At 43.5% G+C, this 26,954-nt stretch overlaps 1 protein-coding gene across 1 annotated transcript in view; it reads left to right on the top strand.

Annotated features, from left to right (window-relative positions):
• The window catches only part of CTNNA3 (catenin alpha 3), a 1,864,538-nt gene that overhangs the window by 1,345,813 nt on the left and 491,771 nt on the right, over positions 1-26,954 (top strand). Inside the window, 1 exon segment of the mRNA XM_030204967.1 lies at positions 21,980-22,136. Within this exon segment, the coding sequence (XP_030060827.1) occupies positions 21,980-22,136 (157 nt within the window).

Raw genomic sequence — 26,954 nt, 5'->3', positions numbered from 1 at the left:
TTAGAGAGCTTGGCTGCTTTTTTTTTTGCCCCCAGTGCATTACCTACAGTGACAGATAGTGCGAGTATTCCCTTACTGCCACTACATGTAATGCAGTGACTGTGCACTGTCTGCCCTGTGCGGTAAATGCAGGGCAGATGCTGGGTACGCTCCCTACATTTACTGCACAGGCCATAAATCCACCTTGGAAAAGAGCTATGATAAACAGAGCTACTTTTTGGACTCTGCCAGGTACTTGTGATTAAGACTGGTCACTGTAGGAGACGGGATCTGGCTTGATAGATTTTGGTCTGACTCAACATGGCTTTTTTTATGTTCTTAAATTACCCTATAAGTGGAATGAGGGAATATTAAGATCTCAGGTTTTAGTCAGCTAATTCCAAAAGATAGCCAGATAAATCTAAATGGTTTGAATATTGACCCCCTGGTTAATAAAGCATCTCATTTTGTATGTTTTTCTCTGTGTACTCCCTTAACTCTCCCTGAAAAAAAGGGAAAAAAAGCTGAGTGTAAAAACCAATGCATTTTCCATGTATTCATTATTGAGATAAATTGCTAACATCAAAGAAGGATGCCAACCATAACAAAAAAAAAAAAAAGTCTGAGCAAAGTATGATGCAGTACATGCCATAGCAGTACACTTCCTTATTAGATTAGTTGACCACCCCTAGGGAAGAGCTAAAAAGCTCACTGGAAAACGTTTATTGCTAGAACCAAATTAAAATCAAATTACACTTTTATGGACTATTACTGTATATACATGTGGAGATGCTGACCCTTAGAACCTGAGCAAACCCTTGCTTTCAAACTTATTCATTCATTCATTCATTCTTGTATCCCACTATTATTCAAAAACAACTTTCGTTTCAATGTGGCTTACAATTAACAGGTAGGCAAAATTATATTGATATATGATGGTTACAAAGTGATATGGAAGAACAACATCGTGTCTAACCATAGAATGAAAGAAATGGAATGAAATTAAGGAATTTATGCTATCCTATGATCAATGAATAAAATATCTCGCACCATCTGATATTGTCTGCAGCACCTAATCCAGCTTATTTTCGAAAGAAAAAGACGCCCATATTTCGACCTAAATCGGGAGATGGGCGCCTTTCTCTCATGGGTGCCCAAATTGGTATAATCGAAAGCTGATTTTGGATGCCTCCAACTGCAGTCTGTCGCAGGAACAAACTAAGTTGACAGGGGGGGAGGTGTCGGAGGCGTGGTGAAGGCGGGACTGGGGCGTGTTTATCGGCTGAGGAGAGATGGGCGTGCCCAGCCGATAATGGAAAAAAGAAGGGCGGCAGAAGCGAGAATTTGGGCTGCTTTTTTTTAACCCTTTTTTTTCATGAACAAGTCCCCACAAAGTGCCCCAACTGCCCAGATGACCACCGGAGAGCATCAGGGATGGCCTCCCCTGACTCCCCAAGTGGTCACCAACCCCCTCCCACCAAAAAAAAGAATTTTAAAAACGTTTTTTTGCCAGCCTGTATGCCAGCCTCAAATGTCATACCCAGCTCCATCACAGCAGTATGCAGGTCCCTGGAGCAGTTGTTAGTGGGTGCAGTGGACTTCAGGCAGGTGGACTCAGGCCCATCCCCCCTACCTGTTACACTTGTGCTGGTAAATTGGAGCCCTCCAAATCGCCCCCAAAACCCACTGTACCCACATGTAGGTGCCCCTTTTCAGCCATAAGTGCTATGGTAATGGTGTAGAGTTGTGGGGAGTGGGTTTTTTGGGGGGGATTGGGGGAGCTCAGCACCCAAGGTAAGGGAGCTATGGACTTGGGAGGTATTTTAATTTTTTTTTACTTTTTACAAGTGCCCCCTAGGGTGCCCGGTTGGTGTCCTGGCATGTGAGGGGGGCCAGTGCAGTAAGAATCCTGGCCCCTCCCACGACCAAATGCCTTGGAGTTGTTCGTTTTGAGCTGGGTGCCTTCGGTTTCCATTATCGCTGAAAACTGATACCACCCAGCTCAAATCCGTACAAATCCGATGCATTTGCCCGGCATCAATCGTATTATCGAAACAAAAGATGGACGCCCATCTTTTTTTAAAATACGGTCTGTCCCGCCCCTTCGCGTACCTGTCCTCGGAGATAGGCGCCCCTGGAGATGGGCGTACGCATTCGATTATGCCCTTCAATGTGTACCTGAACCACATTCAATGAAGTGAATAACTGAAACTGTACAAAATTCTTATTCACATGGAATTTAATTTAGAAGCACTATTTGCATCTTTTACCTGCAAAAACTGGCATTTAGACATGTATTTTGCAAAACACATCTAAACATCAATGTTAAAAATCTGGGATAGATGCATCTAAAATTCAAAAATTTTAGATATGGCTAGGGGGTGTGGTCTAGACATGTTTTGGGTAGGACAGCAATGAGCCTAATTTTTTTTTCCATTTCAGAAGGGGAATGCACAACTATGTCCAAACAGATTGACATTGAGATTAATACCTGCTACTGGGGAGGGGGGTAGATTTCAGAAAAGCACCCCTTAATCCCTCATGTCTCCTTCCTCCTCCCCCTAAAAGAGGAAATGAGAAGTGATACCAGGATCTGTGAACCTTTTTCGGAGACAGGAAGGCGGTAGAACTAGAGGACATGAATTGAGGTTGAAGGGGGGCAGACTCAGGACTAATGTCAGGAAGTATTTTTTCACGGAGAGGGTGGTGGATATGCGGAATGCCCTCCCGCGGGAGGTGGTGGAGATGAAAATGGTAATGGAATTCAAACATGCGTGGTATAAACACAAAGGAATCCTGTTTAGAAGAAATGGTTCCATGGAATCTTAGTAGAGATTGGGTGGCGATGCAGGTAACTGGGAAACAAAATGGGAGCTGGGCAGACTTCTACACTCTATGCCCCGATCATGACTAAAAGATAGGAATGGGCTGGAGTGTAAATTTTAAGGGGCTTAGACGTTAGCTTCAGAACTTAGTACAAGAACAGTGCTGGGCAGATTTCTATGGTCTGTGCCCTGAGAAAGGCAAGGACAAATCAAACTCAGGTATACAAATAAAGTATCAGGTGGGGGAAGAGAGGTTGGTGGTTGGGAGGTGAGGATAGTGGAGGGCAGACTTATACGGTCTGTGCCAGAGCCAGTGATGGGAGGCGGGACTGGTGGTTGGGAGGCAGGAAATACTGCTGGGCAGACTTGTACGGTCTGTGCCCTGAAAAAGGCAGGTACAAATCAAGGTAAGGTATACACATATGAGTTTATCTTGTTGGGCAGACTGGATGGACCATGCAGGTTTTTTTCTGCCGTCATCTACTATGTTACTATGTTACTATGTTACTATGTTACTATGTAAATGAGTTTATCTTCTTGGGCAGACTGGATGGATAATACAGGTCTTTATCTGCCATCATTTACTATGTTACTATTGGGCTCATTTTCAAAAGAGAAGGACCCCCCACCGTTCGACATAAATTGGAAGATGGACGTCCTTCTCCCAGGGTCGTTCAAATTTGTATAATCGAAAGCCGATTTTGGATATCCCCAACTACTTTCCATTGCAGGGACGGCCAAAGTTCAAGGGGGCATGTTGGAGGTGTAGCGAAGGCGGGACTTGAGCATGCCTAACACTAGGACGTCCTCGACCCATAATCGAAAGAAACAAGGACTCCCTGATGAACACTTGGACGACTTTACCTGGTCGTGCTTTTCTTACGACTAAGGCACAAAAAGTGCCCGAAATGACCACATGACCACTGGCGAGAATCGGGGATAATCTCCCCTTACTCTCCCAGTGGTCACTAACCCCCTCCCACCCTCAAAAAACATCTTTAAAAATATTGATTGCCAGCCTCTAATGTCATACTCAGGTCCATGACAGCAGTATGCAGGTCCCTGGAGCAGTTTTCCCACTCATGGCAGGCAATGGAGGGTTAAGTGACTTGCCCAAAGTCACAAGGAGCTGCCTGGGCCGGGAATCAAACTCAGTTCCTCAGGACCAAAGTCCATCACCCTAACCACTAGGCCACTCCTCCACAAGTAAGACTGGTGCTGGAATCTGGAATGGACTTGGCCAGAATGATAAGACTGGAACTACAGCTGTAGGCAGATAATGCAGGAACCACAGGACTGGGATAACAGGAGGCAAACAGGACTGGAGCAGCTCCAGGTTTCACCTGCGCTGACCACCATTCCCCAGAGGTTGCGGGTGGCCTGCAGGACTTACAAGATAGAGCTGGACTGGATCAGCATTCACAGACAGACTAGGCAGACAGGGCGTACATACAAGCTTGGCAGAAGCAGGGGTTTAGGATATCCATACAAGCTTGGTAGAAACAGGGGTTTAGGATATTCACACAAGCTGGGCAGAAGCAGGGCTCAGGATATACACACAAGCTGGGCAGAAGCAGTGTTCCAAACAGAGGGAAGAAAGCTAAAAGCAGACAGGGTAGAACAGGAGCAGACCACCTGCACAGCAGAATGCTAATTAGGGACATTGCTGGCTACTGCAATCACTCAGAATGACAGACCAGGGCTCCACACACAGGCAACAGAACAGGCACGGACACAAGAACCAAGACTGAAGGCTGCAAGGCAGCCACAAACAGGAACACAGACAGTGAACAAGACAAACAGAAGAACTGGAAGCCCACATACAAGAGCAAGACAAAGCAGCAGGGCAAGAGCCCACAGAACAACGCTCTTGCAACAGCACACCAACTAACCTGACGACCCTTGGCAATGCAAAGGCAAACACAGAAGTCTCCAGGTGGTTAATAAAGCCCATCAGCAGCTGAAGTTCAGCTGCAGGAATCACAAGGCAGCTACGGGTGCTGTTCAGGCACAAACAAGAAAAGCAAGTCTGGCAGCCTGGAAAATCCGGACTGAACTGGGCTGAAGTCTGGAACATGTGACAGTCCATAGCAGCCACCGGTACTGGCCACCAGAGGGCGAGATGAGCACAGACAAGGAAACAGTCACCATCGTGACAGTAAGGGAGCTATAAACCTGGGAGCAATTTATGAAGTCCACTGCAGTGCCCCCTAGGGTGCCCGGTTGGTGTCCTGGCATGTCAGGGGGACCAAAGCACTACAAATGCTGGCTTCTCCCATAAACAAATGGCTTGCATTTGGTCGTTTCTGAAATGGACGTCCTTGGTTTCCATTATCACCGCAAATCAGAAACGACCAAGTCTAGGAATGACCATCTCTAAGGATGACCAAATTTCAGGATTTGGGCATCCCTGACTGTATTATCGAAACAAAAGATGGACATCCATAGCTCCCTTACCTTGTGTGCTGAGCCCCCCAAACCCCACTACCCCCAACTGCACACCACTACCATAGCCCTTACGGGTGAAGGGCGGCACCTAGATGTGGGTACAGTGGGTTTGTGGTGGGTTTTGGAGGGCTCACATTTACCACCACAAGTGTAACAGGTAGGGGGGGATGGGCCTGGGTCCACCTGCCTGAAATGCACTGCACCCACTAAAACTGCTCCAGGGTGGGAGGGGGTTAGTGACCACTGGGGGAGTAAGGGGAGGTCATCCCTGATTCTGGTGGTCATCTGGTCATTTCAGGCACCTTTTTGTGCCTTGGTCATAAGAAAAACACATCACCAGGTAAAGTCATCCAAGTGTTCGTTAGGGACAGCCTTGTTTTTTTCAATTATGGGTCGAGGACGTCCTAGCATTAGGCACGCCCAAGTCCCGCCTTTGCTACGCCTCCGATATGCCCCCTTGAACTTTGGCCATCCCTGCGACAGCAAGCAGTTGGGGACGTCCAAAATCAGCTTTCGATTATACCGACTTGGACAACCCTGTGAGAAGGACGTCCATCTTACGATTTATGTCGAAAGATGGGCGTCCTTCTCTTTCGAAAATGAACCCACTAGTCTTTATCTTCCTTCATTTTCTATACTTGTTTAAATAGCTTCCTTTGCATTCTTTGCTATTAGAGCCACACCTCCCCCACTGTTTCTTCATTTTTCTGTATTTCTGAATGCATTGTATTTCTCCTGTGCATCAATATATATTAATTGCTGGAATCTGATGAATAGAGATTTGCAGCATTCATTAATATTAACCACTTAACCCCTTTTTAAATAGTAAAGGTCTACTGTTATTCTAAAGTAGTATCAATTCACAGACAAATTGCATGTCATGTTTCATTCATAAACTACTCTGCATACATACTGTAAAAGAAAATGGCAATAAAGGAAGACTACCATATACAATATTTAATACACCCTTAAGTGGACTTTGTGTAAAAGAGTTGAAGTGCTCGTCCGTCATTAAATTAAAATGTGCTTAATTGTGTGCTCATATCAGATCAATGGTATAATGAACCTGTCTCTTCTCATTGAGTCATCAGGTAATCCAAATAATTTTGCTGGAACTGATACCATCTATTCATAAAATTTGCACAATCCAGTCTGAAAAAAAGCAAAAATTACTTTGTTATAATCCTTTCAGATACTGATATGTTGAACATAATACTATTGACAAGAACTCTCATCACATAGAATATTTCTAAGTGATGTGTATCCTGGTTTCTACTTATTAACCTCTTTTTCAGATCAGCATACAGAAAAAAACAACTAGCTACCGAGGTGGTAATTATGCACAAATTTGTTTCATAGGTAAACCTTGTGTTATCCATGGAAAAAGGCTTTCATAAAATTACCTATAGTATCCTCCTGCTTCTATAAAAGTCACTAAAACCTTTGTGTGCAAATTTAGGTGTGCCCCTGATTTGCACAATAATGAGACAATAATTGGCTTTTTAACAAGCAATTATTGGCACTAATTAGATGTAATTGGGACTTACAATCATAAATTTAGCCACAGGATCCACACCTAAATTTTATATGCAGCCCACAAAAGGGGGCACAAAATGGGATGGTCATGGGCATTTGGGGGCAGATCAAGGGCATGTTATTGAGTTACAAACATAATTATATAATATGGGTGCTCTATGCATAAATTTAGGCATGGACATTTGCACCATGTTTTCACTAGTGCAAATGCAGGCAGTTAACTAACAGTTAAGTTCTTTAACAGGAACTTATGTTTTCTTTCTTTTGGTCTCTTATTCTGGGCTATTTTCAATGTTTCTTCTGTTATCCACCTTGATTTCTTTGGCCTTTTGACCTTAAGTAGGTGTTTTTGTGATTCGATTTTGATTATCAGGCTGATTTTCGAAAGAGGATGCCCATCTTTCGACACAAATCGGAAGATGGGCATCCTTCTCACAGGGTCGCCCAAAGCGGTATAATCGAGAGCCGATTTTGGGCATCCCCAACTGCTTTCCATCGCGGGGACCACCAAAGTTCATGAGGGGGGGGGGGGTGTTGGAGGAGTAACGAAGGCGGGACTTGGGTGTGCCTAACACATGGATGTCCTCGACACATAAAGGAAAAAAAAAAGGGCGTCCCTGACGAGCACTTGGATGACTTTACCTGGTCCTGTTTTTCTTACGACCAGAGCACAAAAGGTGCCCGAACTGACCAGATGACCACTGGAGAGAATTGGGGATGACCTCCCCTTACTCCCCCAGTGGTCACTAACCCCCTCCCACCCTCAAAAAAAATCTTACAAAATATTTTGTGCCAGCCTCTATGCCAGCCTCAAATGTCATACTCAGGTCCATCACAACAGTATACAGGTCCATGGAGCAGTTTTAGTGGATGCAGTCCACTTCAGGCAGATGGACCCAGGCCCCCCCCCCACCTGTTACACTGGTGATGGTAAATGTGAGCCCTCCAAAACCCACCAGAAAACCACTGTACCCACATGTAGGTGCCCCCCTTCACCCATAAGGGCTATGGTAGTGGTATACAATTGTGCGTAGTGGGTTTTGGGGCGGGGGGGGGGGGTTGGGGGGCTCAACACACAAGGTAAGGGAGCTATGTACCTGGGAGCAATTTATGAAGTCCACTGCAGTGCCTCCTAGGATGCCCGGTTGGTGTCCTGGCATGTGAGGGGGTCCAGGGCATTAAGAATGCTGGCTCTGCCCATGACCAAAGGGCTTGCATTTGGTCATTTCTAAGATGGGCGTCCTTGGTTTCCATTATTGCCAAAAATCAGAAATGACCAAGTCTAGGGACGACCATCTCTAAGGACGACCTACATTTCAAGATTTGTGCGTCCCCAACCATATTATCAAAATGAAAGATAGACATCCATCTTGTTTCGATAATATGGGTTTCCCCGCCCCTCCATCGGGACATTTTACGAGGACGTCCTCAGCAAAACTTGGGCGTTCCTTTCGATTATGCCCTTCCACGGCTTTAATTTCCATCCATAATTCTTCTTTTTTTTTTCTATCATTCAGATTCAGTGACTCAAAATGGGTTTTCACACTGTCTGTAAAGGAGACTGATTTTGGGTTCAGAATAGGTTGGTTGTTTTTCTTCAATTTAACTTGTATCTTGCGCACGAGTAGTTAATGATGAATAAGTGGTGCTATTTGAATCTGTCACCCACTGATTTATAGTATATTTTTTATTGTCTTATATTGCAGAAGGAAATAAAGACTAGGCCATATCAGCAATTTCAGTTAATTTACTATTATTTCAGATGGGAAGCAGCAAATGTTGCTTATTTTCAATGGAACAGCAGCCAATGAGTGCCAGTTCTTAGTGGATGATCTTTAAAGAAAGGTTAGGAAAATAAACTGATATTCTATTTTGACTCTGCACAAAAATTGAAGATAATGGAACCTGTGATGTAGCTTTTCACCCTGTCTTGGCACACAAAACTGATTACAATTGAAAACTAAAAGGGAAGGTATGTGTGCTTTCAGTATGTTGAACAGTTCAACATACTGAAAGCACTGTTTCTGACAGCTTCTGTTGCACATTGAACTGAATTTTGGCATCCTACTTCTAGATTACATCAATCAATGCCAAGATGGTCCATATGTCATGAACATAGCTTTTTGGGTATGCATAAAGAAGTCTTCCATTCCCCACTGAATTTGTAATGGCATTAGAGCAGAAGCATAAACAATATATATTTTTCTGGTTTGGCACAGACAAAAGAATTGTATATAGAGGATTTCCTTTCTTTCCAATAGCATAGCCTTGTAGAGGGGAATTTTCTGTCCTCACAGCACTGCAAGCCAATTTTCAAATTGACTTTGCCAGCATGGAGGGATTATTTATTCCACAAACTTTGCTGGTACAAACCTCTGTGAGTGCTTCTTTGTAAAGGATCACAGGATCCTTGTTGAGCCTGGGATATTTCTGCTTTATATGCCCACTGGGGACTGGGTATTTGTCTACTTGAAACCCCTACTACAGCCAATAGCCAGAAGGGGGGTTGCATCATTCTGCTAATACCAGGAGCCTGGGTTTTCCTTAAAGGTATTTTGGTCTATTTGAAAAAAAACCTGGCTACCACATACCAGTTTACTTTGTAGCAACATTAAAGGTTCTCTTTTCCAAAGAAAATGCAAAGGATCTGCCTACTAATATCTCATGGTTGAATACATACAAGAGCAGACCTGATAAATGTCAGCTTTCAGTGTCAATGCTGAACAATTAAAGAATACAGCACAACCCTATCTAATATATCAAGCTGTCAGGTTAGTACCCTTGAGGTACTTACGGACATTGGAACAGGGCTGATCCCCAGGCATGGTTGATTCAGACACGGGCTGGGGACACAGTAACATAGTCTATGAACATGTTCGGTCCATCCAGTTTGCCCAACTGTGACAGGGGCGTAGCCAGACTACGATGGGAGGGGGGTCCAGAGCCCGAGGTGAGGGGGCACATTTTAGCCCCCCCCCCGGTGCCGCCGACCCCCCCCCCCCCCCGCCTGCTGCCGCCAACTTTCACCCATCCCGCCGCCACCGCAACCCTCTCGACCCCCCTTCCCGCTGTCAACCCTCTCCCGCTGCGTACCATTGCTGGCGGGGGACCCCAACCCCCGCCAGCCGAAGTCCTCTTCTCGGCCGCGCGCGTTGCCGAATGATCTGATCAAGTTTGAATCTGTTTCTGTGCGTGCGTCTGATGTCCTGCACATACAACATGCAGGACGTCAGACGCACGCACAGAAACTTGATCAGATCATTCAGCAAGCAATGCTGCGCGGCCGAGAATAGGACTTAGTCTGGCGGGGGTTGGGATCCCCCACCAGCAAAGGTACGCGAGGGCGGTGGGGAGGGTTGGCAGCGGGAAGGGGAGGTCGAGAGGGTCGTGGCAGGGGGGTCCAGGGCCAAATCTACGGGGGCCCATGCCCCCGTGGCCCATGCCCCTGTGGCCCCATGATAGCTACGCCCCTGGTATGCGATACTTTATATACATAACCAAGTTTGATTTGTCCTTGCCATTTTCAGGGCAGAGAACGCAGAAGTCTGCCCAGCACTGTTCTTGTACTAAAATTTCTGAAGTTAATGTCAAAGCCACTTAAAATTTACACTCCAGCCCATCCCACCTGAGAGGGAGATGCTTAGAGTTTACGGAACCTGTAACATTTTATTTAGACTGGTTTTAGCCAGTCTGAATGAAATGTTATTGTGCGGCTAATGCACAGAGGCTTTCAGCCACTACTTTACCGTGCATAGAAGCAGTGACTAAAAGTCCCATGCTAATGAGCTTGTTAGTATTAAAATGAGCTCATTAGTGATTTTGTGCAATGCACAGAGAAACGGCACATTGAAAATCCTGCCCTAATGACTAAAATTTACCAACAGCTCTGGAACTGCTGATAGGTTTTAGTTGTTATAGCAGGGCAACTTTTACAGCCCTCTGTGCCCAGGATTTCTGTTGGATTATGAAAGTAAGGACACAGAAAGGCAGAAGGCTGCACTACTGCACTTGTCAGAGGTGCCTCCAGTGACTGATGGAGAGAAAGCGAGAGTTCTGGCTGTTTCCTTTTTGCATCTTCCTAAAGATCAGGCACAGGCTTAGCATTGTGATGTGTCTATTAGAGGAGGCCACCAATTCCCTGCTTCTTGGAGAGCCAAATATCCTATTAAGTTCATCAGGAGCCCCTCCTCACCCCATTCACTAGACTTGTGCCTGGAACGTTCTAACCTGTTTACCGACCAATACTTAACACTAATAGTGTGCAGATAATTTACATGCTGTTAATGTTGAACATTGGTCCCTATTTGTTTCTCGTTGAGAGAGCCGTTTTTTTCTGGCACTTTAGGTAACAACGCTAGAGTTCTGTGCATCTCCCTCTGAGTTAGGAACATGCTCTTGACAAACAAAGGCCTGGCATGAGAACTTGCAAATAGCAAGAGCTGGAAGAAATCTGGAGTTGGCCTTTGTACTCCTGAGGATTGCTGGGCAGAAACAGGAAATGGAACCAGATCTTGCCTTACAGGCACAAGCTGAAGTCATACAAGCTGGAACAAGAGAAATCAAGTGAGAATGTAGAAAGTAAAGGCTGGTAAGGTTCAGGGCATTGGGTTTAGAGTAAAGGAGAACAAGCTAACCTTCAAGTTTTCTACTGGGCACCTGCCAATCACTGATGCCATTTAAAGTCAGGCAAAAAAGAACTAAGTTCACCACTACTACTACTACTATTTAGCATTTCTATAGCGCTACAAGGCATACGCAGCGCTGCACAAACATAGAAGAAAGACAGTCCCTGCTCAAAGAGCTTACAATCTAATAGACAAAAAATAACAACTCAGAGCAGGCTTGAGCATTTCTCCCCTGCCTCTGGGCTTGGTTCCTGTTTCTTCAGTGTTGCTCTTGTCACTTGTGCCCTAAAAAAAATAATAAAAACACAATGAAACAAAGTACAAAGGTATAAAAACAATATGAAACAAAAATGAAAAGCCTGCAAATGACAAATCCCCCCTTTTGTTATCTTTGCCTGCAGAACTCTTCTGCGCATGTGCTAGGACAATCCTTCTGCGCCAAGACACAATCCTCCTGCTGAACTCCCTAATGCTTAACACTATGAACATGCATATATTTGCATCTCATTAGCATTGAGCATTAGGGCATTGTTCTGTGCTGTTCTGGCAGTATTTTCACGGTGCTGTTCAGAGCAGTGTTGGAGTTTTGAGCATCGGGGTCTCATCATGGCTAATTATAATGCCCTTTTACTAAACTGCAGTAAACATTTGTAGGTACTGTAGCTTAAATAGGATTTTACTGCACAGTAGCTGCAAATTTAACTTGGCAGCTATGGGGGGAGGGTTCCCCCACTATGTTTTGTCACAGGTCAGGCAATAACATTCAGATTATTGTGTGGTATCTGCTCCTGGTTAATGTGGAAGCACAAAGGACTAGATTCAGTAAATGGCACTCAAACTTCATTGGTGAAAATATCAGCACTGAATGGTATACTATTTATTTATTTAGATTTTGCTCACACCTTTTTCAGTAGTAGCTCAAGGTGAGTTACATTCAGGTACTCTGGATATTTCTCTGTCCCAGGGGGGCTCACAATCTAATTTTGTACCCGAGGCAATGGAGGGATAGGTAACTTGCCCAAGATCACAGGGAGCAGCAGTGGGATTTGAGCTGGCCACCTCTGGATTGCAAGACTGGTGCTCTAGCCACTAGGCCACTCCTCCTCCTCCTTTATAACAGGCATTCCAGGATTGGCACTATTTTTAGAATAGCACCTAGCACTGGAATCCACTCTCAACTTTGGACACAAGGATTTACACTAACCGAAACCTGATGTAAATCCTGGCATGTAAGTTAGACACGGATCCACAATTTTCAGTCACATTGCACACATCTTTAGTGAATGCTGTATCCTGCCCATGCCCACACCTCCTTTTGAGCTGCACACTATAAAATTTGTACATGGATATTTAGAGAATAGCACTTACCGGTAGTAAGATGTGCCTGCAAATCAAAAATGTTGCCAATTAATGCCTGTAATTGATAGCACCCAGTTATTAATGCTAATTTGCTCATTAGCCAATTTAGTTGCATGTATATCTCAGGTAGTGTCTCCTATTTAGGATGCTGTAAGTAATCTTGCATTAACTGTACATTAGGCAGTTACCATGTGATAAGTGCAGCACATTAACTGCCAAATGCCTTCCTCGTCCATTCTCTGCCAATACCATATCCCCTGGCACACATACCAAAACAAACAAACAAACAACACTTATAGCCTATGTATCTTGTTAAGGATGTAAAAAGAATTGAAGCGGTGCAAAGAAAAGCTATGAGAATGGTATGGGATTTGCGTTACAAGACGTATAAGGAGAGACTTGCGGACCTGAACATGTATACTCTGGAGGAAAGGAGAAACAGGGGTGATATGATACAGATGTTCAAATTTTTGAAAGCTATTAATCTGCAAACGAACCTTTTCCGGAGATACGAAGGCAGTAGAACAAGAGGACATGAAATGAGATTGAAGGGGGGCAGGCTCAAGAAAAATGTCAGGAAGTATTTTTTCACGGAGAGAGTAGTGGAAACGAAAATGGTAACGGAATTCAAACATGCGTGGGATAAACATAAAGGAATCCTGTTCAGAAGGAATGAATCCTAAGGAACTTAGCCAAGATTGGGTGGCAGAACCGGTGGCGGGAGGTGGAGATGGTGTGGGGCAGACTTATACGGTCTGTGCCAGAGCCGGTGGTGGGAGGTGGGACTGGTGGTTGGGAGGCAGGGATAGTGCTGGGCAAACTTATACGGTTTGTGCCAGAACCGGTGGTGGGAGGCGGGGATAGTGCTGGGCAGACTTATACGGTCTGTGCCCTGAAAAGGACAGGTACAAATCAAGGTAAGGTATACACAAAAAGTAGCACATGTGAGTTTATCTTGTTGGGCAGACTGGATGTTACTATGTTACTACATGCTGTGAAAATACTAAAAAAGCTCCATAATGTGGATCTGTGGTAGCAGTTAGCACAGCGTAAACCGAGCATTAAATGCATAAGATGGTTTAGAAAAAGTGCGCCTAAATGTTTAGGGGCCATTTTACAAAACTGTGGTGGAGCACACTGGGGCATCCTGTGGTAGTTTTGGCATGTACACACGCTTCCCATGCGCTAAATAATAATTTTTATTTTTTTAGCACTGGGGCATGTTTAGGGGGAGAATGGGCATGTTCAGTGAGTGGGCATTGCCCATGCTAACCCATTAGCGTGTGATTAGCACGTGAGCCCTTATCGCCTAGAAAATAGGTGCAGTTAAGGGTTCACACGCTAATGGAGACAGTAGCATGTGGCCCTTATTGCCGATATACAAAATTGGCCATTTTACCCATGTGTTAAAAGGTGGCCTCAGTGCGTGGGAAACGTACATGCCAGTAATAGCACAGGTCACCTTTTAGCGCAGCTTTGTAAAAGGGTCCCATAGAGTACTGACTCTAGGTGTTCGTTTAAACGCCAGCACCAGCATTTACATTAATATGGCTGCTGCCACTGCTGAAAATTAATTCCCACATTTCTTTCAAAAAGGCAACTGTCCGGTTCATTGCTGAATGAATCGTTGCCATTTTCACATAATCTATATTTTATGCTTTAAAGTGCCTGCAGATGTGGAGGCTGAAATCCTATGCCTTCATGATCAACTCAAGAAATACAAGTGCACTGCAGGTTTTGAGATAATAGACACTATTTATCATGGGCCTGTGACAGGACAAGTGGGATGGTGTTATAGACTGATGTGAATTTACTAGTTGGATGGTAGCAGCTTTCCTCCAAATTTTGTCTCTATGCCTTTACATTTCTGGAAGAAAGGGACTGTGTGTTGGCTGAACTGAGGCAGGAATGAGTTATGAAAAATATTGTAAAAATTATTCTCGGGAATATTTAACAAGGTACCCTGGAAGAGAACAAGATTTATGGCCACTGAGAGATTATGGACATTATACATATTGCCCAATGGTTCTTTGTTAATGCAAACACTTGGGACTTCAAAAATATAGATGTATTCAAATAGTGTTCTTCCCGTAAAAGCAATTATTCTTGGGCTAATTTTATAAATGGCTTACACAACTGAAAAGTGCATTTCACTTTGCTGACTACATTGGATTTGCAAAGTGTAAACAGGTACATATCTTCAATCTGAAAATTAAGCCAAGAAAAAGGGCCCTCATACATTTCCCATTGCTAACTTATACAAATACTTGTTTGTAAGGGGAAAATAACACACCTAGGGGTCCTTTTACTAAGGTGCGCTGAAAAATGGCCTGGGGTAGTGTAGACGTGGGTTTTGGGTGCGTGCAGAATCATTTTTCAGTGCACCTGTAAAAAAGGCCTTTTTAACATTTTTTGCCGAAAATGGACGTGTAGCAAAATGAAAATTGACGCACGTCCATTTTGGGTCCGAGACCTTTCTGCCAGCCATTGACCTAGCGGTAAAGTCTCACGTGGTAACTGGACAGTAATGACCTACGTGCTCCAAATGCCACTTGGTGCATGTCCGATACAAGCAGCAGAAAATAAAAATTATTTTTCAGCCACACGCCAAAAATGAAATTACCACAAGAGCCACGCGATAGCCGTGTGGTAACTCCATTTTGGCATGCATTGGGCGTGCGTAGACACTTATGCGGGTTAGTAAAAGGGCCCTTTATTTTTAAAATACAAGTCCTTCAGAACAGGTTTATCCAAAAGAAAAGTGTCTAAATGGGTGAGATCTATGAAAACATATCTATTTTTCCCATACGTTTCTGAATTGTGAAGCAAATAAGAGTACATAGAATTAATATTATCCAGACCCTTATTAATACAATTTGCCAAATTTTTTCTATATTTCAAATGTTCTTCTTGTACTTCCCATGATGTGGCCTAAATGATTTACTTATTTTTTTTTTGTATGGTAAATTTTCCTTTTTTGTAGGTTGACTGTTCTTTCATTTTCTGGAATTATAGTCTTCTAAAAAAAATACAGCTCCTGCCTCAACGTAGAGTAGTTGTGCTCTACACTAATCAGGTAGCATGGGCACATTTCCACACACTGCCCGATTACCATGGGGGTACCGTGGGAGCCCTTCCCGCCAAAATTAGATGTGACTATCAATGAGGGATATGGCAAATATGGACATTTTACTGCAGTGCTAAAAGTGGCTGCAGCGTGCTTTAAATCTACACATTGATAGCAGCGGTCACATTTTAGCACAGTTTTAGTAAAATTACCCCTAAATTCTGCATATCCTATTTTTATTAATTAATTTATTTATCAACCTTGATATACCGCAATGTGGCTGGTGAGGGCAGCTATGTGGTTTACAAGATCAAAATGCAATGTTGACACTTAAGACACAGTAATATCTGTTAGCCTGCGCTAAGCTTTAGTAAAAGGGCCTCAAAGAATGTTATGCTCAAAATCATTTGCATGCAACATTTTGCTGAATTTGTTTGCACTGACAGTTTAAAGTGTACAGGTCGTTCCATGTTAGTTTTTGCCATCCGCACGCACTTAGGGGTCATTTTACTAAGGCGCACTGAAAAATGTCTTGTGGTAGTGTAGGCGTGGGTTTTGGGTTTGCGTCGATCCATTTTTCAGTGCGCCTGTAAAAAAAGGCCTTTTTTAAATTTTTGCCGAAAATGGACGTGGGGCAAAATCAAAATTGCCAAGCGTCCATTTTGGGTATGCGACCTTACCGCCAACCATTGACCTAGTGGTAAAGTAACCAGGCAATGATGACCTAGGTGCATCAAATGCCACTTGATGTACATCCAAAAATAAATATTGTTTTTCGGCCGCTCGTATCGGCCGCTCACAAAAAAAAATTTAAATTACCGCAAAAGCCACAAGGTAAGTACATAAGTACATAAGTACATAAGTACATAAGTAGTGCCATACTGGGAAAGACCAAAGGTCCATCTAGCCCAGCATCCTGTCACCAACAGTGGCCAATCCAGGTCAAGGGCACCTGGCACGCTCCCCAAACGTAAAAACATTCCAGACAAGTTATACCTAAAAATGCGGAATTTTTCCAAGTCCATTTAATAGCGGTCTATGGACTTGTCATTTAGGAATCTATCTAACCCCTTTTTAAACTCCGTCAAGCTAACCGCCCGTACCACGTTCTCCGGCAACGAATTCCAGAGTCTAATTACACGTTGGGTGAAGAAAAATTTTCTCCGATTCGTTTTAAATTTACCACACTGTAGCTTCAACTCATGCCCTCTAGTCCTAGTATTTTTGGATAGCGTGAACAGTCGCTTCACATCCACCCGATCCATTCCACTCATTATTTTATACACTTCTATCATATCTCCCCTCAGCCGTCTCTTCTCCAAGCTGAAAAGCCCTAGCCTTCTCAGTAACCGGGCGGTAACTCCATTTTGGCAAGTGTTGGGCGCATGTAGACGCTTACACGGCTTAGTAAAAGGTCCCCTAACTGAGCAGTAATTATTTTTACTATGTTCTTGGTGAGGGCATGTCAGGGCCAGAGAATGGGAGTAGATGCACTATACCATTGTACTAATTCATCCATGAAGCAAGAGCCCTTAATGCTGGCTAAATAGGAGGTGATAAGTGCTACCGCAGTTATTTTTTTAAATGGTCATGTGCTAACGCTAACATTATCATAGGGCCATTATTGAAACAAATGGGAAAAAAAGTCCTTTTTGACTGCTACACTAGAAATGGGGCTTAGGGCCAGATGCTATATATGGCACCTAAAAATTGTGCACGGAATTAAGAGTATTCTATAAAATTTAGGCTCAATGTACAGAATATGATTAGTTGATACTGTAGCGCCTAAATCTACGCATGCCCATTTACATCAATAAGAACCTGGTGTAAATCTCTGCACATAGATTTAAGTGCACTGACCTGTATTCTGTAATTATCGTGGAAAGTTTAGAATGCCCATGAAACACCCATAAACATGCCCCTTTTAAGCTACATGTGTTTAGTTTGCACTTCACGCTTTTCAATTCAGGCACAGTTCTTTATAGAATACCCTTAGGGGCCATTTTACTAAGCTGCGTAAGCATCTACACGTGACCAACCTGTGTCAAAATGGAGTTACTGTACAGCTACCACGTGGCTCCTGTGGTAGCTGTACTGCACTGGCTCCCAATCAAAGAACGTATTGCTTTCAAAATCTGCACCCTGGTTCATAAAATTATCTACGGCAAAGCCCCGGGATACATGACAGACCTCATAGACCTACCAACCAGAAACACATCTGGATCAACACGAACATATCTAAATCTTCACTACCCAAGCTGCAAAGGACTCAAATAGAAATCAACAAATGCATCCAGCTTTTCCTACATAAGTACATAACTGTGGAATGCATTACCAAAAGCCGTCAAAACAACATATGACCACCTAAACTTCTGGAAATCACTAAAAACTAACCTGTTCAAAAAGGTATACCCTACCGACCCAACTTAAATGCCTGAACCCCGCAACACAACAAAACCAAAGCATGTAATGGACTTAACATAACTCTTCCGCTCTACGATTCCCTAATGTGTCTGTTCCACATGAACCTTATTCTACCACAACATCACTTTGTATTTGTTCATACCGGAGTTGGCGAATGCCTCTCCAGTACTATGTAAGCCACATTGAGCCTGCAAATAGGTGGAATGTGGGATACAAATGTAACAACAAATTAGCGCATGCTAAATGATAAGATGCCTGTAGGAATATAATGGGCTTCTTATCATTTAGCACACACAAATCAGCGCACACTAATTCCATTAGAGCAAGGATCCTCAGGGCATTTTTCAACTACTCTCCAGGTGGGTGCTCCTCTCCGCCTCCCTTCATATTTTATATTAATAGCCAGGTGCTAATTTCCTAATTAGCATGTAGCCATTGGCCTGTGAGCCCATATCGATACCTATGTAGTGGGCGGAAAGGAGTCACACAGGACCATGTGCTAATCGGTTGGTGTACACCAATGTAGCTGCGCAAACTGATTAGTGCTGGGCATGCCTACTGTTCACCCCTCAAAGACGCCCCCATTACTAAAAGTATTTTTTAGCACTGGGGAAATGTGTGCAAATGCCTGAACTACCACCAGGCGCCTGAGCTTGCCCCACGGTAGTACTGATGCCTCTTACTCAGAGATCACAAGGGAAAGGTACATAAGTACATAAGTACATAAGTAGTGCCATACTGGGAAAGACCAAAGGTCCATCTAGCCCAGCATCCTGTCACCGACAGTGGCCAATCCAGGTCAAGGGCACCTGGCACGCTCCCCAAACGTAAAAACATTCCAGACAAGTTATACCTAAAAATGCGGAATTTTTCCAAGGTTAATGTGACCTCGAGCAGAGACGGTGAGATTGTCAACTACGTTAAAGTTCATATGTACTTTTGATTTGAAATTTCCCTTGGTACAAAGTACTCACAGACTTGCACCTTCTTTATGTGCAGATTATTTTTTTCATTGAAAATAATGCTTTAGAATTGAAACATATATAAAGGTAGATTTTAGACAGTACTTGGAAAGAGGAATTCACACATTCATCTCAAATGTAGAACCTCCTGTAAAATAGGTGCAGGACAGCAGGTGTGATTCCCTTTCCAAACCAAGGAAACAGTGATTTTAGAAAGCTGTGTATGGAGAAAAATGTAGAAATCCCATCCACCACCAACATATATTTGAAAGCAGCTTTCTAAAATCACTGCTACCACCATAGATGGTTCTGATTCCAGTGTCAGCTGTTCCCTGTCACCCATGGGGACCTTTTACTAAGCTGTGCTAAGAAATAGGCTTAGCACGTCCTTATGCGGGACTTTCCCACACACTTAGCCTATTTTTAGTGTGCTGTCAAAAACAGCTGTTTTCTATTTGATGAATATATGGCCATGCACTAATGTGCACAAATTTTAAAAGATTACTGTAGAAACACTTACTGCCTCCTATTTAGGGAGTGCTAAAGGTTCCCACATATGGACATGTTAACCAGTTAGTATTACATCCTCAACAGCAAACCGTCCAAGGCAATAACACCCCTGTTGTAGAAATCCTCCTGATCTAGAAAATCCCCCGTATGGCAACCATCCTATGACACTAATACCCTGCCAATAACCCTTCCTTGAGCCCCCCCCCCCCCTCCCAGAAGGCCTCTTTATTCCCATACTCCTTGATCTGTACCCCAGCCTGACTGGGGTCCCTGGTGTTTATAGCAGTGTGAATAATGCACACTCACTCCAGCTCACTCAACATAAGAGTGAGCTTCTCACTCCTGCACTTAAACATGTATGTTTAGAGCTTACATAGACTGGCACATCTTCCATCTATTGAGCTATTGCATAGAATAAATTACCATTCAGGCTTATTTTCGAAAGAGAAGGACGTCCATTTTTCGACACAAATCGGAAGATGGGCGTTCTACTCACAGGGTCACCCAAATCGGCATAATCAAAAGCCGATTTTGGGCGACCCCAACTGCTTTCCGTCGCAGGGACGACCAAAGTTCCCAGGGGCATGTCGTAGGTGTAGCGAAGGCGGGACTTGGGTGTGCCTAACACATGGGCGTCCTTGATCCATAATGGAAAAAAAAGGGCGTCCCTGATGAGCATTTGGACGACTTTACCTGGTCCAGTTTTTCTTACAACCAAGGCACATAAAGGTGCCCCAACTGACCAGATGACCACAGGATGGAATCGGGGATGACCTCTCCTTACTCCCCCAGTAGTCACTAACCCCCTCCCACCTTCAAAAAAGAACTTTAAAAATATTTTGTGCCAGCCTCAAATGTCATACTCAGGTCCATCGCAGCAGTATACAGGTCCATGGAGCAGTTTTAGTGGGTGCAGTGCACTTCAGGCAGGCAGACCCAGGCCCATCCCCCCCTACCTGTTACACTTGTGGTGGTAAATGTGAGCCCTCCAAAACCCACCAGAAACCCACTGTACCCACTGCTACTGCACTGCTACTGTCGGAGCCCCTTCCACCTCCTAAATAGGGATTGGTAAGGGCTTTCCCAGGAAATGGCTGCAGGACAAATGTTTAACTTACCACACGGCCATTTCTCTTTTTTAAAACAAAAAAGGGGTCTCGATGTGCGGGTTTATACACTGCAGAGCCCCTTTTACTGCCATTTGGTAAAAGGGCCCCTTTGTTTGGTTTTCGTTTTCTATATTTGAACTAAAAAAGAAATTGCTTAAACAGCAAGCAAGAGTTTAAAGGCACAGATTTTCCCTGATTTACCTTGAGAGACGCAGCCTCAAAGGAAGACATATCTTGAAATGAATTCTGAATTTCTGGCCCTAGAGGTAGTATTTTGTTTTTCAATTTCCTTGTAAATGCAAGTGTTAATATGATTTTTTAAACCCACCCAATTAGAGGTTTTCTTGGATAGTAAGCAATTTAATTTGGTGGGTTTAATTCTGGAATTTGGACTTTTGAAGTTATTGAGATGTGTACGTTATTATTAAAGATAGATTGTCTCTCGTTATGGGAAATGCTTCTTTTTATTTAATTTATTTAATTTATTTAGTTCCCTTGCTCAATAAAACAAATGTGGCACTCCAGAGCTTTTTCTGCAGATATGTTTTTGCAGTAAAGTTAGTATGCAGCTGTCTAAAATCCCTTTTACCCATGTAAATAATTATAGTTTGAAAAGTGTCCTCTATGTGAGACAAACTAAAAATTGTTTTAGTTTTTTTTTTAATGCAGACGGGCATTTTCGAAATGATGTCTAAATATGATTTTAGATGTTTTAGGAACATCTAAAAATCCAGTAGTGAACATGGTCATTTTCAAACCAGAAATACGTCCAACATTTTGTTTTGAAAATGGTCATTTGCTAGATGCTTTTCTACTCAGTGCATCTATAATTTAAGATCATTAAAAAAAAAAGTCCAAGGGAAAAACACCCCAAAACAAGCCATTGGGATGTATGAGGAGCCAGCATTATTAGTAGACTGGCCACCTACTTTTACACATGCATTCTTGCTCACAGTTTTATAACTGCCATTTTACACATGTAAAACATGATTTATATGTGGACAAAGGTTAGAAAATTATCCCAAATGTACATGTGCATATGAAATGATTTGACTAATGCACTGAAACCTTAGCTAGTTCTATTACAGTATTAAACTAGGTGAATTCAAAGAGCCCTTTTGTTTGTTTGTTGCAGGTTGTTAATGCTGCGTTGGCTCTTGCTGCTAAACCTAAAAGTCAAGTCATGAAAGACAACATGGAAATATATAAGACTATTTGGAACAGTAATGTCCATATCCTTACTGAAGCAGTAGATGACATTACCAGCATTGATGATTTTCTAGCTGTATCTGGTATGAGGTTGTTTGATAATTTCTGTTTGTTAGTATTCCTGACAGTGGCGATCCTAGGTCGGCTGCCACCCGGGGCGGATCGCCACTGCACATTCCCCCCTCTGGTGCAGCGGCATCTGTCCCCCCAGGGTGCAGCATGACCGCCCCTGTGCAATGACACCCCCCTGGCGCATCAAGCCCCCCCCCCCCCGGGTGCATTCTTAGCTGCTGGGAGCAGCTACGCGGCTGTTGGCTCCACTGGATCCCTGCTCCCTCTGCCCCGGAGCAGGGAACCAGCGGAGCCGACAGGTGCGTGGCTGCTCTCTGCACCCTCCAGCAGCGTGCACCCGGGGCGGACTGCCCCGCCCTTGGTACGCCACTGATTCCTGATCATTTTTAACCCCATGTATATAGGAGAGAGGCTTATGGGATCATACTGCTACTTGTGTATGTTGTGGTTTTGTCTCGGGGACAGTTTCTCCAAATGGGTTAGTTTTGCACCTGCCAATTAAACTCTTGCAAATCCCATGCATTCAGTACAATCCACCAACAATATGCATAAGGTAAATCACTATCTGATATAGTCATTAACAAATATGTCTACAAAAATATTGCTTATGATTTGTCGAGAGCAGCATTGAATATTTTAGATCACTCATGGGTGAATACTGTGAGATATTTTAATTTGAGTCAATAAAGGGGTTGTTGCTATAGTACTGGATGGGACCACCAGCAATAAAGTTGTTTCCTGTCAGACAAGGACATCAACTCAGATAAGTTTCTTTATCAATAATATTTTGATACGTTTATGTGAGTTGCATCATTTGATAGAATGCAATGTGCTGTGATGATTCCCTTTACTTGTCTCACGGTGCGGTGAGTAAAGTTTAGAATCTGTGCACATTCCATACATTTACCCTTATATTCACTTAAGATAATATTTTATATATATATATTTTTAGAGATATTTGTTAATGGCTGTATTAGATAGTGATTTATCCTATGCATATTGCTGGTGGTTAGTTTTGTACATTACATGACAAGAATGAACCTCACTTCTAAGTTGGTGTGGAGTATGATCTCAGCTCCTCAAATTTATTGCTAGCACTCACCATACAAATTACATTGCACCTACGAGCTCTTCCCTCTGGAGTTCATAACATGTATCATATATAGACAACCTAACCAAGGCCCCTGTTTACTAAGCTGTGCTGTAGGTGCGCCAGTGTTTTTAGCGCATGCTAATGCTAGAGACACTTAGCACACTCTAAAAATGCTAGTGCCCCTTAGTAAACAGGACCCTAAGTGTGTTTGCAAATTCTTGAATATTTCTGTATCTTTCTATGTATTAATAGGTGTGACCCTTCTTATACTTTGGAAATGACTAGCATTGAAATTTGTAAACTTTGGGGAACTGTAAGAATGCCAATAGAGATTGCTGTTTCCAAGGTTGTAGAGTGATTAGAGGATGGGTATTTCTGGCCATAAAATCTAGGTGTGGCATGTTCTACTGTGCAAGCCAACAAGTCTAGTGTGCTATGCAAACAAGATTTCAGAGAGAGATAGGACAGGACTCAAAAATCCCAAGTGCCAGATCACCATGGCGACTAGAAATTTGTACCTGGCACTTGTGATGTTCATGATCCTTAAAAAAAAAAGGAGTTGTGTGGCACCCTCAGCTGTAACTTGAGTGTGAGTTTCTTGTTCCACACACCATGTGGCTCTGTGTGAGTTTGAGCTGCACAGTACAGGAATTGCTGAACTGGTCTTACAAGACTTGAGAACCTGAAAGCAATACAGTTACTGCACCACATGGCTCAGACTCACACAGAGACATGTGATGCAGGGTGGAGGACATTTGTGCTTCCAGAGCCACAAATAGCAGTCTGAATGGCTCTGAGGGCTAGCTGCAGGAAGGAAGGAAGGAAGACTGACTGTCTTGTAGGAGGTAAAAAGGGAGATAGGAGCTTGGGATGTGGGTGTAGGTTGACCAGCTTACTGAGGTTTGGGCTGGAGGGGTCTGACTGGCTTGTGAAGGAAGAGATTTGGGTCGGAAAATGAACAAAGCAGATGAAAAAAATAATAATTTAAAATATATTAAATATATATGAATATATTTTAAATTATTATTTTTTCATCTGATATTTTGCAATTATATATGAATATACACATATATGTAATATTTTTATATTTAATTAAGATGTATACAATATATATGTTTATTTTATGTTAATTTTTTAATTTTATATTGTTTATTTTGTAGTCCCTGAAGCAGCTCTGCTGGGCGAAACACGGCCTGTGTCGGGCTGATTTACACAAAGATATATATCACCCATATATATTTTATTTGGTTTTTATCAATAAATCACATTGTGTCTCTTAACGATCTGCTTTGTTCATTTTCCGTCTTGGAGTTTGCAGATCATCTACCTTTTTGCTTTCTTGGAAGAGATTTGGGTGTCATAGATTGGTTTGCAGGGGTGGGGATAGGGGCTTGGAGTTGGCCTGACTAGCTTGATGGTGTACAGGCTGGGAGATAACTGGCTGGGGGTGTCATTGACTGTATATTTGGGGGGGGATAGGGGCTGGAGAGTGGGCCGACTGGATTACCAGTGTTAAGACTGGGGGTAACTGACAGATTTGTAGGGAATAAGACTAGGGGGGGTTACTGACTGACCTGCAGGGGGAAAGAGCTACGACTGGATTAATTGGCTTGCAGGGGTATAGGCTGGGTGTAGCTGACCAGTTTGCAGTGAGTAAGGGCTGGGGGTTCACTGGGTTGCAAAGGTGAGGATGGGACTAGGGTATGGTTGTAAGGGATTAAGGATTATTGAGTCACTAACTGGCATGCAGGAAGCATAGTAGCTGAGGGTGGATTGATGGCTTACTAGGGTACACGCTGGGGAGCAGCTGACTGGCTTGTGGGGGGGGGGGGTAAGGGCTGGGAGGTTACTCACTGACTTGCAGGGGGGAAAGGGACTGAGGGAGTGAGCTGACTTGTTTTCTGGGGTATAGACTGGGGGTGGGTGGGTAGCTGACTGGATTGGAATATAAGGGTTCTGGGGAAATAGGGGTTGACTGCCTTGCTGGGTGGTGCGGGCTGGCTGGGGTGGGACAGACTGGTTTCCTGAGTGGTGACGGCTAGTTGGTTGAGGGGTGTTTGACTGGCTTGCTGGGTAGTGAGGGCTAGTTTAGTTGGAAAGGTAGGGGCTGGGGTGGTGGCCAATTTAAGGAAGGATAGAGATAGTGAGATTAGGGACAAAGACTGGTAGGGAGGACAGACTAAAAAAGAGACTCAGTGATGATGGAGTGAGGAGAGAGCAAGACTAGATGATAGGTTGACAGAGAGGGAAGGGAGATAGAAAGAGTGAGAGAGAGATTGGGTAGTAAGGAAGAGAGAGAGACTCAATAGGGATGGGGCTGCTGGCTGTGTATTTTTGCCAGTTGCATGCAGGGGTGCATTATTTTATTAAGCTTTCTCTTATCAGTGCAGACAAGGGGGTTGAGGGAAGTAGAGGTCTCAGATGTTGTTTCTTAAGGGGCCTTTTTACTAAGGTGCGCTGAAAAATGGGCTGCACTATTGTAGGCACGTGTTTTAGGTGCGCGCAGATCCATTTTTCAGCGTGCCTGTAAAAAAGGCCTTTTAAAAAATCTTTTTCGAAAATGGACATGTGGCAAAATAAAAATTGTCACACGTCCATTGTGGGTCTGAGACCTTACCGCCAGCCATTGACTTAACGGTAAGGTCTCATGTATTAACTGTGCAGTAATCATCTACGTGCGTAGAATTGCGATCACCGCCTGGTTTCTGCTGTGTGCCAGAAAATAAAAATTATTTTCTGGTGTGCGTAATGGACACACATATAAAATGAAGTTACCGCAAGGGCCACGCGGTAGCCAGGCGGTAACTCAAAATTGATGCTCGTTGGGCGCATGTAGGTGTCCACGTGGCATAGTAAAAGGGCCCCTCAGTTTCTGGGCTGACTCCTAAATCCAAAGAAAATTTGTCAAGGATTGAGATAGGAGATAAACAACTTAAGTATTTAGAATACCTCTCGTTCTGCTTGTTTTTCTTATCTCTAAACACAATAGATGTCTTTGCAATTTTCTCTCTCTCAAATTGGGAGGAGCTCAATTTGAAATGCCCTACCCAGTCTTCTTTTCCATTGCTTTCCTTTGCATGAAATTTATTCTGGATTCTAATTTTGATTGATTTTAAATCATGATATTTTCTTCTGCTAACTGTGTTTTAAGACTGTAAGATTATTACAGCTATGTTCTAACAGGTTTACTGTTTAAAATGCAGTATGTTTTCATTTAATGCAAAGAATATATATTAATTATATAGATTATCATTTTGAGGCAGGGACAGTGGAACACCTTTTTGTTTTGGGGGCCCCAAGGTTGTGCCACAAACCTTGCCCCAACCACACCCAGGCTCTGCCACTAGCTCTGCCCCTACTCCATCATCTCCTTCCTTCCCATTCCATAGACCCCTCCCCATGGCATCCATCATCTTATTCTTTCCCTACCTTTGAACCCCCATGGTGTCCAGCATTTCTTTCCTTCCCTTCCACTGAACCCCCCCCCCCCAAAGTCTTCAGCATTTCACACTTCTTTCCACCTGTCCCACAACATAATAATTACCTTATCTCCCTCCCGTGGGGCAGCAACACTCCAACCAGCATAACACCAAAAGAATTGGGGCTGGCAGGCATGTAGCCTTGAGCATCTGTACATGCTCAAGGCCTGCTGCATCTGCCTCCTCCAAAGTTCCTGTTCAAAGAGGATGGGAGCTGGCAGTCCTTGAGCTTGCACAAATGCTCAAGGACAAGACCC

The sequence above is a fragment of the Microcaecilia unicolor genome, chromosome 5, assembly GCF_901765095.1.
Source record: "Microcaecilia unicolor chromosome 5, aMicUni1.1, whole genome shotgun sequence".
Taxonomy (NCBI): Eukaryota; Metazoa; Chordata; class Amphibia; order Gymnophiona; family Siphonopidae; genus Microcaecilia; species Microcaecilia unicolor.
The sequence above is the reverse complement of the archived record's forward strand: the minus strand, read 5'-3'. Positions and strand labels throughout refer to the sequence as shown.